At 47.1% G+C, this 17,370-nt stretch overlaps 1 protein-coding gene across 1 annotated transcript in view; it reads right to left on the reverse strand.

The window, feature by feature from the left end:
- The window catches only part of TTC1 (tetratricopeptide repeat domain 1), a 104,082-nt gene that overhangs the window by 62,907 nt on the left and 23,805 nt on the right, over positions 1-17,370 (reverse strand). Inside the window, exon 2 of the mRNA XM_069653904.1 lies at positions 1,427-1,487. Within this exon, the coding sequence (XP_069510005.1) occupies positions 1,427-1,487 (61 nt within the window). The remainder of the gene's footprint in view (positions 1-1,426; positions 1,488-17,370) is intronic.

Below are 17,370 nucleotides of genomic sequence, written 5' to 3' on the forward strand. Positions count from 1 at the left end.
GCTCCTGGAGGTCAGACCACTCGCAGAGGCTGCGATCTTCAGTCCGGAACAAGAGGGGAAGTCGGTGTGATATCGCGGAGCTGGAGGAAAGTGGGTGAATAAGCAGTACTGCATATCCGCAATCACGATCAGAAACGCTCGAACAGCAAAGTGTGTCTGCCCAAAGCAGCTGGAGTCCACCGAGCGTTCCGACAAGTGCAGCAAGATCAGTTATTTGACAAGAAGTCTACAGAAAGACTGCTACAGAACTTTTATTGCTTAAACCAGAACGTTGTGGGCTCAGAGAAGGCCCAAAAGGAACTGTAATTTCAAGAGACACTTTTTGCTATCCCCTTTAAAGAATGAAGGGGAAGGGAAACACCCTCTGGATCCAAGGAACTTTTCCTTGGAGAACATTTTCATTGGAGTTATTCTGATATTTTTGATTTTTGAACACTTTCTGCTAACATCAAGACAAAGACATTTCCTTGCACCTTTTGTTGTTTTATTTGTTAGTGTAATGGCCAAGATAGGACGTTTTGGAAGGACAACTTCTCATTCTCGAATTACAAATTTACAGAGCCCACTTGCCCGCATTTTGAAATTCGATCTTTTGGGATTTTGCCTGTTTGCCCCCGCACTGACAATGTATGCGGGAGACACCCCCACAGCCCATAATACCAAACTGGGAGAGAGGGGGACACCCCTGCTCCCCTGTTTGGTAATATGGGCTTCGATCTAATCTACACAGAATGCACACTAAACGTGCATTCGGCATTTTAGATTCGATCTTTTCATCCATTTCCATGAAGTCTTATATAAGCAAACAACATCATAGATTTAGGTTTAGGCAGGGGAGTCACCTTTACATTATGTGATGGGATGAATTTCTTCTATAATGAGGTGCTATTCCCCTTCCTTATAGTGCCCCCGAACATCAAGTAGTGTCATGTTGGCCATATGGGGAACACAGACTTAGGTGGCTTTGCAAATTGTTTCAAACTAGCGCTGGGATGTTGGATTGGCCGGGTTAAAACATTTTTTTTTAAAGCCTGTACTTTTTTCCCCCACTGTCCACATGAGTGGATCACAAGCCATGGACCTCAGGCACGTCTGTTGCTATAGCCGAAACCATGAAGACAATAGTGTGCAACTAAACAAGTTCTCCTGAACCCTCCATAGGCCGTGCACATAATTTCCTGATATCAGATGCAGATACCAATTAATACAATTTTAATTAATTTCCTAACATTTATCTGTGAGGAGTGAAAAGTTTTACTCATCTCAGTTTGGGGGAAAATTGTCGGGGTTTACATTACCTGATCGATATAACAAGCAAGCATTCAAAGAATGAGATGTGCTACATATAGCAGAGTTTGGCCAGACCCAGGGAAGATAGTGCAGGTGTACAGGCCATACAGAGGAATACTAAAGAAAAAATACAAACCTGCGTTTTTAAACTCTGTGTTTCCTTCCTCCTTTAACCTTCCACTCTCCTCCTTCCGCTTCTGCAACACCACAGAGAAACAGTTATTAACACTGTATGTAAGCCTATTCTCCCCAAACACACAACTCAGCAGAGATTATCTTAGATATCAGTGTGAATTATGGGTATATAGACATGAAATACTTACTGTAATCAGCATAAATACTGAAGTACACAAACAAGATAAGACACGAATTAGTGGCATGAACCCTCTGTATACAGACTGGCAGAAAATGTGCAACGGAACCTGCTGCATACATCGTATGCATTAAGGTAGCGCTTTTGATAAGTGCACAAATCCTCGACACACAAAAAAAGAGAAAGGGGAGAGGCTCCAAGACAGGATTAGTCTGCATGCATCACCACGGTATGATATTGTATTGTAGGGGGCTAGGGGGGTGCATGAGAGGAAATGCTCCCAGGTGCAACAATGAATCGTCTGTAATGCGCCCAGATGTACGGTATGTTTTCAGAGAGGACATTCCCTAGGGTACCAGCTTTTTCAGTGTGAATGAAGAGAGAATATGATGGTGCATCTGCGGGATTCCTCTGTAAACAGAAAAGAAGTGTTACCATCATGACACTTGTGCATACTGACAGGACATATTTCCCCAGGGCACCTAAATGAATCCTCCCATACAGGTAGAAACTGCTCCCCATACCAACACCCACCATCTACATACAGACAGGAAAGACAAACTCGTTAGGGACCATTTGATATTACATTCTCATCATCCCAAAGTACAAGTGACTTTAGGGATGCACGAGAATCTCATTACAAATAGCCATCATAGTTTCGAAAAATATGGAGCATTGCAACCGGTGAATGAGAAAGGCAGTAAAGAAGGATATTAAAGATGGAGTGTGTGTAATCTGAAATCATACTCAAATTGACAAAATAAACAGTATTCTACCGCTACTGATAAAGATAACAAATCGAGCTCAAACTGGCATGTTTTTGATGTGGCTGCAGCAATCTTAATGCAAATCACAGCACGTGTCCAGTGAGGTCGGCTGAATGCTCAGTGTTTTATAAAAGTGGGTAATTTTGCAAATCCATTACGTCCCGATGCTAAAGCCATAAGCAACGGTGGAGTCGAACTCCCACGACGACTGCACTGAATCAATTGAGCAGTTCGTGCTGAACAGAACGTCCCCGCTGAGGTTCCACAAAGTGGAGTACACCATACTGCATAGGACATTGTATGGCAAAGAGATAAAACTATCACTAAAGGGTACGAGTGTATGCCTCATATGCGCTCATGTCCCCTTTACTCTCAGGATTGACCTTTCATTATAGTTCTCAAAAACACATTTTGTCCATTTACGTTTAGTAGTGCTATTGAAGTTATGTGCAACATAAAAGCCAACACATTTTTTGACCCGGTGGTCTTTCTCAAGGCTATTTAGTATAGTTTCCAGGGTATTCAAATCTCTATTGATTCAGAGCGCGATAGTTTCCACATGACCCTATTCGGGCATGTGTTTGATATATTCTTCTCAGCTGATAGTTTACTTCTATGCCAGTGCACATTTCCCTTATTCTTCTTATTAGTGACAATACATATAATGCCGTGTTCGGCCGTGTCTTCTGCTCAATAAGAAAGATGCAATTATTAGCTGACTCTGGATCGGAGAACACGATCATTAACACTATACCATCAGCAGGGGTAAACATTTAAAGTGGCAAGCTACAAGACAACAATAAAAAGTCACTCACCACCTCATATATACATTGTTACCCGCCAAGAGTAAATTGACACTAGCGGCCGGTGAACATTTTGCATCCTGCCATTATCTTTTCTCCAGTGGCACCAAAGCACTGCTACATCCCAACATTTCCCCAGAGATGCACATGAAAGTCATAAAATACACTTATTGGGGCCAAGTGCTTCACCGTGACATTCAAGGCAGACCAACCAAGAGGGAAGGACTACATATGAAAAAATGACCATCCGTATTTGGCTGGAAGAACCAGTGTTCACTTAAAATCAGACTAGATGCAATTTCACCAGAACAGGTCTTACTGGTCGACTCACTTTCTTATGAACATCTGCTTAAAAAATAATCCAAAATATGTCTATTTCACAGGAGAAGCCAGGCACGTTGTAATCTATTCGCCAGGAATAAAAAAGTCACTTGCCACCACAATTCTCCATGGGTACATAGCACAACATTTTCGACATGCCAATAGCCAAAAGCGACTAGCCAGCGGCTTGTGATGAATGCCAATTTTGAGCCACGAATCGTACATAAAATAGTGCTAAGTCACAATGCATCCCAGCTCAAAAAACACCTTAGGACCTGTGCCACTGAAGTACTGCCAAGAATTCTCTGTACTCCTGAAGATGCTCATCAAGGACGAAATATTTGAGCCAATCGAAGTGTGACAAATCTGATAACTAGACCCAGGAGAAACTGAGAACATCGCACAACTACACAACCTTGCCTTTGCCCAAACGATTGACCCAGCTCTTATAGAGGCCTTTGGAAGTGTAATGTTGGAAGAACATGGCGGAAGTCAAGCCAGCCCTTATTCTTCTTAAAAGAAAACACATCTACTCCGGTACCCCAGGCCCCATTACAACCTCCACCAATCATTGAGGTACCCTTTTCGCCCATAGCAATGGACATATTAGGAACAACACCAGTCAACAAGTATTAAAACATCTACTTTCCTTCCTTTCTCACAATTGATTTCCTTGGGGAAATCCTTACAGACCAAGGCACCATCTTTATGCCCTAGATTTTGCAGGACGTCAAGAAATATTACACAGCAAAACTTTACATACATCGTTACAGCACCCTCAGATCGATGGACTTATGGAAAGTTTCAATGAAACCTTAAACAAGAATCGGCCACAAATTAAGAGACTGATGGCCGTAATTGGGACGTAATAATTCCCTGGGCTCTCTTCGCAGTTAGAAAAACACCTCTTAGAAATCTCTAGAATACTCACCGAATTATTGAATGGAAGGGAATCTTGAGATGAACTCGACACGCTGAAAGAGACATGGGAAGAAACAGGCTACCCTACCCGTCTCCAAAACAGCCCAAAAACTCAAAGTCATATGGCTGCTGTTAGAGAAATTGTGAAAACCATTTAGGCAGAGTCCAAGAACATCAGAAGGCTATGCATGATTAACATGCGGTAGACAGATCTTTCTCCATAAGTGAATCCGTCTTAGTTCTCCTTCCCACCTGAGAGAATAAGATGATTTCTAAATGGTATAACATTCTGGAAAGAAATGGTCCCCATAATTATGTAGTGGCCTAACCAGATAGAAGGCAGAAGACCCAGATATACCATGTAAACGTGTTAAAGAGTGGAAATTCGACCCAGTAGAGGAAACTACAATGAGCATGGCCACCCTCCCTACAGACCAAGATCTAGAAAACCATTCAATCCCTTACCACATACCACTCTCCCAACAAGATAACCTTCAGGATTTGTTAGACAAGTTCCTGAGGTCTTCTCAGAACAGCCAGGTAGAGCGAGTCAGTTTTGTTCATTATATATGAACACCAGCCAGGCAGACGATAAACTAAAACCTTACCAGATCTCGCAGGCAAGGAGAAAAATCATTGAAATTGAGCTCAACTAAATGCTCAAGACTATCATCGTTGATCCCTCAGAGAGCCCATGGTATTCCCCCATTGTTTTAGTGGCCAAAATTGACAAGACTTGGAGAAGCTGTATAGATTTCAGGAAACTGAACTGCACCTCTACATTTGATAACTACTCCATGCCACGAATCGATGAACTTATTGAGAAGCTAGGGTCATTCAAGTATATCTCCACTCTTGACCCAACCAGAGGGTCCTGGCAGGCACCTCTAAACCCCACCGATAGGGAAAGGACCTCCTTCACTCCACAAGGACTGTTCAAACAGAAGTACTTTAAATTTGGTTTACACAGAGCTCTTGCTGCATTGCAGAGGTTAATGGACACGATCTTAAAAATGGAGCAAACGTGGATGATATCATCCAGAGCAAGACCTGGCCCAAAAACATGCACCATCTATATAATTTTGCAAGAGCCCTCAGGAGAGCAGGTCGATAGCCAACCCGAAGAAATGTCATCTGGCCCAGCCGGCTGTAAAGGATGTGTTTTTTTTTTGTGGTAAACAGACAGATTAAACCTTACTGAAAATGTTAAGGCGCCACAACAAACACCTGTACCCAAGACAAAACGAGACCTTCAAGCTGTCCTCGGATTGACAGGCTATTACCACCATTTATACCCAACTATTCCACCAATCCTACAGACAAACGAAATAACTCTCACCCATAAAAGCTTGTGTGGGAAAAAGAAGATCAACAAAGCTTTGGGGGTCTAATACAAATACTGTGTCAAGAGCTTGTCTTGAAAATGCAGTGAATTCATCCTTCAGACCGATGCCTCGAAGGTTGGGTTGGGAGTCTTGTTGTCACAAGAAAATTATGGCAAGGAACACCCGATTTAGTATATAAGCCGGAAGCGGTTCTCTAAAGAACCTATGCAATAGTTGAATTGGAAAAACCCTAGCCATCAAATGGAGAATAACAAGCCTGCATTACTATCTAACAGGAAGACGATTCCGGCTTGTGACAGACAATTTACCGCTAACCTGGATGAGTCGAAGGAAAGAATCCAATGCCCGGGTTAGGGGATGGTTTTTATATCTTCAATCCTTTTATTTTGGGTGAAACATCACAAAGTTAAATAACACAGTTTCCCTCTTCCCATTGAAGGGGGAGCCACTTGCTTAACAGGAGAGGTATGTGATGAATCTGGACTATTTTCCCTTCTCCCCAGATTAGAGCCACCACCTTTGAAGGTTTTTAAAGAGCAGCTCCCCTCTAGGGGACAAGGACTCCCATTCCTATGAGGAACTCCCCATAAAGAACACATTGTCTGCATATGGGAATCAAAAGGACTGATGTTACTTCTGTTTGGGATTCAAATAGCTGTGCCATTATTTCAATCTCTTTGGCTTCAGGTAATGCTGGATTCCCCCTGCAACCAACAAAGAGGAACAACACACTCCTTTCGTTATTAGTAACTTATATAAAAAAAACTGAAAATACTTGAACGGAGGAGAAAGACTCCTACGCAGAGGCGAGCCTCTGATGGGGAGAAGGCAGTAGCATGGAGAGCGAGCAGATCACTAGCAAGACGCCAGAAGGCTGGTGTCCCGAGCAACAATACTAGCCCTGTATATGTTGCAAGTATGGGATGAATCGGTTAATACCAGGATTCTCTGAATGACCTTGAGAGAAGCAACAATAAAAGTTATCCTAATGTCTGACAAACTGGCCTCTGAATGGGGCTCTTATATACTCTTATCACTTATGGATACAGACTGAGATATATACAAAAATACTAGGGAACAGACTTCTACCGTTAATTAGTAGTATAATACAACAGGACCAAGCAGGGTTATTCAATATAATGTCTGAGATCATGCTGGTGGCGATCTCTCTGGATGCTCAAAAAGCTTTCGACAAGGTGTCGTGGCAATTTTAATTTGACCTGCTGGGGCAGTGTGTTCAGTCCTAGCTTTGTGAAATGTGTGCGATTAATATATAGGAGCCCACCGTCATGCTGAAGATGGGCAAGTATACAATCCATTAACCTTGGGTAGGCGCACTTGAAAGAAATGTCCATTTTCGCCTCTTCTCTTTGTAATTGCGATCGAGCCGCTAGCGGACTTGCTCCGGGCCCAGCATGCTGGCAGGGGCATAACGACATTTTAATATTTGTCAAGAATCCGGCGGGCAACGTTGACCAGATAATGCAGGATGTAACTTGGTTTGGGAAGCATTCAGGAGTCACAGTAATTTACACTAAATCCGAGCTTTACCCCCTCACAGTAGGTACAGCTAAACTTAAACAACTATAGTTTAAAGTGGTCCCTGGATGGGATCAGATACCTTGATCGAAAGCGTTCCTCTATACATATAAATATGTGGTCTATGTGGACCAATTAGAACATAGGTTTCAAAAATGGAAACATATCCCATTATCACTGGCAGGGCGGCTCGCTCCAATTAAAATGATAGTTCTACCCAAGATGCTGTATATCTTTACTAACAACCCGATCTGTGATTGAAGTGGTTGTTTGGGGAACTGCACATAAAACTGCCCCGATTCCTCTGGCACACAGGGACAGTACAGACAAAATGGAAGGTGCTTGCTAGGCCTTACAAAAAGGGGCATGGCTGCTTCAGACTTGGAGCTGTACTGGCTAGCTGCCTAGGCGCAGTTTGACTCCCACTGGTTCGACGCAGCGCATGCACCCCAATATGTGAGATTAGCAACAGTAGCGGCAGGCGAAGCAGACCAAAGGACACTGGAAGTGAGACATTCAAGGCTGACTGTCAGTTCGATCTGATTGAGTACTACTTGCGTGGCAGAAAATATTCAGCAGGTCGGGGAGAGATGTACTCTACTATAAAGAAAGGCCCCTGTGGGGATTCCCGGACATACTCTCGGCTCAAGATAGGGCAATTCAAAGACACTGGGGCGCATTACAGTACATTGCTTAAGGAAAAATGACCCTCCTTCCCATGGGAACCCCCTGAAGACCACTGTGCCGCATACATATCCAAATCCTTTGGGTGTCGCAGGGTAGTTGATCACTTTATACATCGCTTCAAGAACACTTGAGCAGCACGATAACCCGGGGTCCAAAAGAATGGGGAGAGGACCTGGGAAGGAACATATCTAAGGACGTATGGAGACAAGTGTAGCCTGACGAAACAAGTTTCGCAGGAGGCAAAAATGTAAGCTGATCCAGTACAAAATGCTGCATAGAGTGCACTACACCCCAGTGAAACTTAAGATGTTTCATGCAGATAATGGGAGATGCCGTAGGTGCTAGAGTGAGGAAGCAGATGATATGAATATGAACTGGCAATGCCCAGAACAATGAGACTTCCGGGTCACCATATGTGGGAAGCTATCAGCGATGACATGTGAACGGGCGTAGCCCGACCCTGGGGGTTGTCTGTTTGGCCTGCTTAAGTATAAGCCTCAAGTCAAGAGGCAGATTATTAACTTGGGATGCTTGCTCGCAAAGAGATGTATATTGCAACACTGGAAATCGAGGAGACCCCCTACAATGGAAAGCTGGCCGCGAGACATTACATGGGCCAATAACAATGAGAAACTGTATGTGGGCACGATGCCCGTTTCTTGTAGGCCCAAGGACATATGGGGCGACTTTAAAAACTATTTACAGAATGCAAATGTACCTGAACGCAACAATTAAGAAGACACCAATTGTAATAAGGCTAACCTGTCCATTACAGGAGGAGGGGTTTAATCAAATCGTCCCAAATAATTAGGCTATGTGGGAGGGTGACAGAGATATGGAATGGCGATTGGGTTAACTGTCTCTGAAGGGTGTGCAGAGAAAAAACTGATGATGCTCAAATATTGTACATGGTGCAAACTAATTAAAATAACGCTTTTTTAAATAAAGAAATTCTTTAAAGAGCCCACAATTCCTATCGCCTTCCTGAAAGAAAAAAGCTATGCCTATTTCTCTGACATAGTGCAAAACAAACCAAATGCTTTAATACTTCTTTGCACGGGTTGCCAGCTAATGAATAAAATAAATCATAACCCTTTAAGAAAAAAAAAGTGTTTGATGTGTGTGAAGACTTATGACTTGACCTGAAAAACCTGCAAAAAGGCTGGAGAACTATATTTTGAACTTTGACAATTTGAAAACCCCTTCTTTGGGAGGAAACACAAGTAGTTTGGCCAAGCAAAGCCGAAGTGGAGAGGCTATTTGTCTGGTCTATTTTTTGTTATGTTTTTTCTAAGTTGAGGGCCAGAAAACAAGTAGGTTTTGGACAGAGGACAATATTCATTTGGACATTTGACATTTTGTTTGCTAGGTACGGAAACGCCATTATAGCAATAGGGCTAGAAAGGCAGATTTATTTTTTATTTAAATAAAATCTTTTGACCATGCAGAGTCCTAGTCCGACTACTTTTTCTGGTTCACCACAGAAGCCATGCAGTGGCCCAGCCCCATACTTTCATTATCAAGCCAAACTGAAAGGGTCTCAGTTTGTGTGTTGATCTTCAGAGACTACACAGTAATACAATCACATCTTCACTGAGCTTGTACTACTACTACTACTACTGAATGGTGGGTGTGGATGGCGGCTGTGTGATCTATTGTAGAGGTAGTTTGCTAGGTAAATGTTGCTTGGAGCTCAGTACTACCTATGATGCCATCTTCTTTCTTACATTTAAGTGTGTGTGGTCTTGACACTGTTCTGCATTCTGCCTGATTCTGAAGGAATTGCACTTTGTGACTTCACAAGCACTTCACAAAACTAAATCTCATGAGTGCATACCTCCAAGTTCGCTCACATTCTGAAATGAAAGTGTTCACTTGTTTTGCTACGCCAGACAGTGGCCCTCATTACGACCCTGGCGGAAATCGAAAAACGATGGCGGAAATGCAATACCGCCATCGAATAGCGCTCGGTGCGACTATGACCCGCCACCGCAAAGTACGAAGCCATTAGCGACACCGTAGTGAACGCCAACGCTAACTGCACCAAGCACGCGCGCGCGCGCCATGCCAAACCGCAAACACCACCATGGTGCAACGGTACGCCAATTCCGACCCTAGCGGACATGTACCTAACGCCATCAGGCATGGCGGAATGTACCATTCCGCCATGGCGAGAAGTACGGCATCGCGAATCAACCGTAAACGGCCCCACTGAGTGCCTGTACACCGCTCCCTGCCCACAAAGTACAACTCCCTGTAGGTGCAATGAAGTCACAATGCAACCATTGAAATGTACAAAGCACCCATGCATGCCAACGAACAAAAGCAACACAAGAGGGGCCAATGGGAGCTGCAGGTCACAGATGGCACGAATACAGAAGCCATCCCAATGGACATGACCACAGTCCCCCACCAAGAAACGCACGCAAACACAGGCACCTGTGCCCAGCAACATTCCGAAAATCACATCATTCCACCAGTCCACCTGGCTGACCGGCATCTGTTACACAAAACCCAATCCCCCGCCCCTGAGCATGACAACATTCAAACTGTCATATAGGCAGCCCCCATCCCTGACCTCACGGGCTTAGTAGGCAAACGCGCCCAGTACAGTACCACGCAACTAAACCCCGAAGCTGGAACCCAATGCAGATCTCCTCACAATACATCGCCCCCCAAATAGGCATATGCCACATCACTTGCAAAGAAAAACGCTACACGGGCCAAATCAGAATAGCAATTTATGCACATCAAAGACACCAAGCCCATACAGCCATCAGGCCATGAACTCCAAAACACTAATCACCATTGTGGGCTGCATCCGCAAGAAATGACCAGCCACTACTTGTGTGTCGCCCTGTACCCCCATGGTACACAGAGCCACATTCACGTACGAAAAGGCAACATGGAAGCGCACAGAACCGCAGGGCTGTCCCAATGGGGAGGCACTAGTCCAGCTGAAAGGCCGAAATGTTGCTCCGAGACACCAGTACTGCGTAAGGGCATGTGGGCCATTGGCGATCGTCCCATAAGATCGTAATGCTGCTCCACCGATTAACACGAAGCAGCAGGTGTCGGGAGTAAAATCCATCTGCAGGAGTGGCATACAGATGGCAGTGGCAAAAGGGGAGGAGATACCTGTCAACCAAAAGAAAAGAAAAAGAACAGAATGGCCATCAGAACTACATTCGAACAACTCACTTCAATGATCACACGAAATCCACAGCCATATGCATGCTAGCCCACTCAAAAGGATCATCACCACCCCAAAACCACTTGCGACTCATAACCATCTATATCGAGGTGCAAACACCATCACTAACGAGTGTACCTGTGCATGCGTCTGTCAAAACAGAATCCATCAGATGGGAATGTCAACGTGCATGGACACAAGTGTCTGAGGGCGCCTCGAGACAGGGAGGGCTCAACAAGGCCAGATAGACGATGGTCCCACTATGGCAGGCCTGCATCACATAGCGTAGGGGAGGCGGATAGATCCCAAGAAGCCCTGTACATGGCAAACTCTGTATCAAATCACCTGCCCATGCATCCATTCATCATTCCCTCATCCCGGGATCAAAACGCCTGAATAATTACTCACATGACATTAGAAACATCCATGGAGTCTGTGCGTTATGCAGCCTGCAAAATCCACAGTGCCCCAGCCCGTATTTCCAGTGTTGTGAAGTAACATGTATATTGGAACGGCCGGCCTCATCGCCCACGTAGCTAATGCGCATCCCAAACTATTCATATCAATCATTGCTCCCTCGCCATGGGCCCTGTCTCAAGGACATTGAACAATAGAACGTTATATTTGCAGTCAGACCTGTGGGCATCTCCTCGCCGCCAGCTGATAACCGAAAGCGCCGCCCTTCGAATTCCTCATTTGCAACATCACGTCGAAAAGGCATCTGTGGCCGTTTGAAATCACTAATTATTCCATCGAGTGCGGCTGTGTGTGAAAATGGCAACTGCCTTCACCCACGAATGGGACGCCCCGCCCGTCGTTGCAACTCGGTACAGTGATGCATGAGGGCCCACCGTTACTCGAGTACTACGTTCCACTGACCCTTCACAAGTCTGTTCGCGACTGCACAGATGGAATGGGAAACAATGGGACCATAGCCGAATGAACATAACAACCAATCCAACACGCCCATCGGGTACAAATACATGATAGCAATAGCAAGATACCATTCCCCGAATTGCAGCGTTGTGCGCGTGACGTGCTCGGCCAAAGGGGAGAGCAGTTTGCACAGGTGGAATGAATCACCACAGGTGGAGGCCATACAGCCTGAAAACACATGAATTGCACAGCCAGTCTCCTCCCACAACCACACCGAAATGCTACCGGCAGGACTCGCGATGTTGGCCCTGGGGGACCTGATAGCGCTGCAAGTGCTCCAACTCCAAGAGGAAGACGAACACCAACTACAACCGGCCGCACGGAGGAGACGCAGGAGGAGGAGGAGGGCAAGGCAGGGCCAGCAAGGCCCACCAGCACAGCCACTACCACCACGCAGGCAGCCCGCAATCCCACGCCTCCGAGCACATCCGTTCAACCTCACTGATGAGCAGATCCACACCCTCTACCGTTTGGACCGGGACACCATAGCCGCCATTGTGGACATGACACAGGCTGACCTTGTCAGCATGATAGATAGCCCAACCGCCATCCCACCCCTACTGAAGGTGGTGTCTGTACTCCACTTCCTGGCCACACGCACCTACCAGCACACAGTCGGACAGTTGCATGGCATTTCTCAGCCACTGTTCTCACGGACACTATTGCAAGTGCTCGATGCCCTCCTGCAGCACGCAGACGACTACATCTGCCTACCACGCTCGGAGCAGGAAATTACAAACACGAAAGTGGGATTCCATGCACTTGGCGGCATACCGGGTTGCATTGGTGCCATCGACTGCACCCATGTGGAATTGGTCGTCCCACATGCCATGGAGGCCCAGTACCGCAACCGAAAACAATTTCATTCCCTGAATGTACAAATGGTGTGTGACTCCAACAGGATCATTACACATTGTTGTGCCCGATTCCCTGGATCAACCCATGATTCTATGGTCTTGAGGAACTCTACAATACCACGCTACATGGAGCGACACGCAGGGAACAGATCCTGGCTACTCGGTGAGTCTCATTACATGCATGATGATGTGGGGTATGTGAATTGGCAATGACCTGGCAGGAAGGGGGGGGGGGGTGTGCGTACGTATCAATGGCATTCCACATCATACGTTTCTCGTCCACATACAGGTGATGCTGGATATCCACTGAAGAGATGGCTCCTCACACCAGTCCGGAACCCACGGGACCAGCATGAGGAGGACTACAACCATGCCCACTCACGTACCCGTGTAGTCATAGAACAGGCATTCGGCCTACTGAAGGGCCGTTTCCGCTGCCTCAGCAGGTCTGGCGGGGCACTCCTGTACCGCCATGAGAAGGTTGCAAAGATGGTGATGGCATGTGTCATGCTCCACAACATGTGCGTACGTAGAAATGTGCCCATGCCCCCTGACGCAGAACTGCAAGCACCTGATGATGGTCATGATGAGGGTGGGGATGTGGCAGCACCTCATGGAGTCTGCGAGGCACCGGAGGCCCGTGACATTCGTCAGCATCTCATTGATGTATGCTTCTAGCACTCACGCCTGGTGGCTGATACATGGACACGGGACTCGTGGCACTGCGTGTGTCTGGGACATGCACAATATGGACTGTACGCCTATGATGGCCTAGTACACAAAGATCAATGTCCACACATCTCATTGGTTGATCGTGCACTTTTTATGGCATATGTGATGTCATGTTGAACACCCTATCGACCCGCCACCCAAGTGAGCCCAACACACCCCCTCCACCCCCCTACCTCCCCCCCGAAAACCAGTGTCCAAAGATGCTCATTGTCAGTGGGCTGTCGCTATTGCAGGCCCCCTCTGCGGGTATCAGGGGCACCCCTGCCTGTGGAGCGCAGGTTCCTTCCAGATCTACGTTGGGGGCTGCCCTGGACGGAGCTTGCAACGGATGATGTGTCTGCCTGCTCACGTCCATGCATGTCCCTAAGGGTTTGCGAGAGCTCAGTGAGCACACGGCGCACTGCGGCAAGTTCGGCACATACGTCCTTGGCCGTCGCATGCAGTTCCCCCCTGAGGCTCTCGGTGCTTCTCTCCATTTGGACTCTCAGGCTCTCGGTGCTACTCTCGATTTGTGCCCTAAGTGTCTCAGTTGATGTTTCTATGTCTGCCTTAGTGCCCCCACATTCATCAGCATGGTCCTTGAGGAGCGTGGCCAGTTGCTGCTGTTGTTCGATCAACTGGTCGAGGGACTGTTGCCTCTGCTGGGCCAAGGCCATTTGCGGGGGTGTCACAGAGGGGCTGTTGTCCTCATGTTGCATTGCCACAGGGCTTGTGGGGGATGGCCAGTCGTCGTCTTGTGGGTGCCCCTGCGTGGTATCCTCATGTTGTACGGGATGGGACAGACAGGGGGATTGGGACAGGTCATGGATGGATCTGACTTCGGCATCCCCGTCTTCTGTGTCGGAGCATGCTGCCATCAATGGGGTGTCACCTATGGTGCTGCTGCCACCGGAGGCAGTGCCTTCTGTGGCATCCATTGGGGGGACCTGTGGTGGTGGTGTTGTGGGCATGCTGGCTGCTGGGGTGCCTGTTGATGTTCCCTCCTCTGTGCTGCCACCTGATTTGTGCTGCTGCCGTGTCTTGATGCGTGCAGCTGAGGTGGAGGGTCTCTGGCCGTTGGTCTTGGCCCTCTTTGCAGGTGTGCTGGTAGGGTTGTCCTGTAGCTCGTCGTTTGGATCGGACCCTGTGGTGGAGTAGAGGAGGGCGAGGGTTATTGGTGGGTCTGTGGGAATTGGAATTGCATTGTGTCACATGCATTGGGGTGGTACCTGAGGGTGATTTGGGCCGGGCCCTTGGAGGTGCTTTGATTTGTGTGTGGAGTGAGGGTGCAGTTGTTTGGCAGCCTGCAGTTAGGGTGTGCCTGCTGCACGTGTAGTGCGTGTATTAGGGGTTTTTAATTATTTATGTATTTATTGTGGGTTTTAACGTGCGCTATCAGGCCGATGTGTGTGGACGTTCTCCTGGAGATGTGTTTCTGTTGCACTATGTGGACGCATGGTACTTCACATGGATGGACTGTGTGGATTTGGCATTGTTTTTCCTGGCCCACCTACCTGTATCTTCGGATGTCTGCACTCCTTTCTCCATCCCTCCGACTCCCTCTATGCTCTCCATTCCGATGGTGGAGGCACAGATTTCTTCCCAGGGGGTCAACTTGATGGGTGATTCAGGACCTCCCCCGGTGGCTGTGGCAATGTTGCGGTTGGCAGAGAGTATGCTGCGGACGCGTATCCGCAGGTCGTCCCATCGCTTGCGGCATTGCTGTGGGGTGCGGTCCCCACCGCACTTACCCGCTGTGCCACCAGAGCCCATATGGCCTTCTTGTTTGCAAGTGCCGTCCTGGTCATTTGCGTGGAGAAGACGACGGCAGCATTCTCCTGGAGGGTCTCTGTTAGCACGGTGAGTTCCTCACGGGAGAAGTGGACCTGCCGCTTGCGGTCGCACGCTTTCTTCGCTACTTTTCCCATTTTTCTTGGTTTCGCTAGGGTGGTTGACGGGTTGGGGTGTGTTTCAGGGTAGTGATTTTAGTGGTTGTGTGGTTTTAGTGTATTTATAGGTGTACGCCGGGATGGTTCCCGTTCCGGGCCCATGTTTTAACTTCCGTTTCCGTATATTTCCGGCCACCGTTCTTTCCGGTAGGCGCACACTGCGGTGACCGCTAAGAGGGGTGGCGGTATTGCACCTGGGGCGCCGTACGGCGGCGGTGTGGGCCGTTTTGGGGTCATTTCCGCCATCGCGGACTTTGCACTTCCGCCATGCCGTGGTGCTCGTGCCCGATGGGTCGGAATGGGCCGCACTTTGCTCCTTCGTGCAATGGCGGAAACGCTATTTACGCTGTGGCGCTCCGGTCAGTCGCTTTCCGCCAGGGTCGTAATGAGGGCCAGTGTGTTTCAAGACACTCATATGACTTTTGCACTTTTTTAAGGAGTCTCTTCTGGCTGTTATCAGAAACGTTCAATCGCAGACTAAAACTAGTCCTCAAAACAATACAATGCAGTGGAATGTCTCTTTCAGCAGAAAAGTGGGAATTCGTCAATGACAAAATTGAGTATTTGGCTTACCACTAGGGAGTACTGCCAAAGTTGACCTTTGTGAAAGTCATTTAAGATGCACCTTTCCCATTATCCACAGATCAAAGTTGATGGTTCATGGGTCTCACAGAATATTGTGCAACATGTGTGCAGCACTTCTTTTCCACTAAAACGTAACCACTACATGCTAATGAAAAACTTCATATTTCATTGGACCTTGCCTGCACAGTCTGCATTCCATTAGATTAGAAACTCGACATACTGATGCACTGTGCCAACATCTCTTGCAGCCTAAAGCTCTCAACACACTGGCAGTGGACCGAAGTGCCTTCTATCTATCTCGGTGTACATGTCACAGAAAGCAAAAGGTAGGTGAAAATGTAGTTGCATTTTCATCCCAGTCATTAACGGGCACCAGTAAGAACTATCCGGTAATGGAGTAGCAGATGCTCGCTTGTGCATGGGCCAATGAGATTTCCTCTGACAGGGGGTAGACGGTTCCATCCATGTATGGCACACAAGCCACCGATCCACATTCTTAATGGGATCCAAAAACGTTTCTACCAGATTAACTAAAATGTTACCACAACTACAGGAAATTAATTCTGACATTTCTTAAGGTAAGCGGTCTTATATAGAACCCAGATGCCAATAATGTTGGCCTTGCTGCGCTGGCCCAGGCTGTGTAAGACAGTCTGGTGGGGGGCGTTAGTTTGGTAGCTGGAAAGATGCATTAAAACCTTAATGTTGATGGGTGCAAGCCGGAAGTCTCGGGAGGATAGCTCAGGGAAAGTGCTCGCCTTGGAAGAAAGACGACACGGAGCACCACAGGTTCAATCCCCAGGTCCATGCTTAGAAACCTCTGGGTATTAAGTGCGTTATAAATAACCCATCATATCATATACCTTTTATATGTGAGCTGATATGTTCTTTGTGATTGGTATGGACAAAGGCAAGTTAGCTGTAAGGGCAGCCCCTGAGTGGCGAAGCATCGATTGAGAGAGTGGTTGTTTATAGAAGTAGTATAGGCTAAGACATATAGGGTAAGGGTCTATTACGTATGCTCGACATGCAGATTTGTCTCAATGAAGCGAGTGAAGTGTGAGATTCCAAGTTTTTTAGTAAAAGAGGGGTTAAGGCATGAGAGAGATGGGTGGCGGGGGAGGGGTTGAGCTATTGTCACTTACTGGATCT

The sequence above is a fragment of the Ambystoma mexicanum genome, chromosome 3q (assembly GCF_040938575.1).
Source record: "Ambystoma mexicanum isolate Mex_15411 chromosome 3q, UKY_AmexF1_1, whole genome shotgun sequence".
NCBI lineage: Eukaryota > Metazoa > Chordata > Amphibia > Caudata > Ambystomatidae > Ambystoma > Ambystoma mexicanum.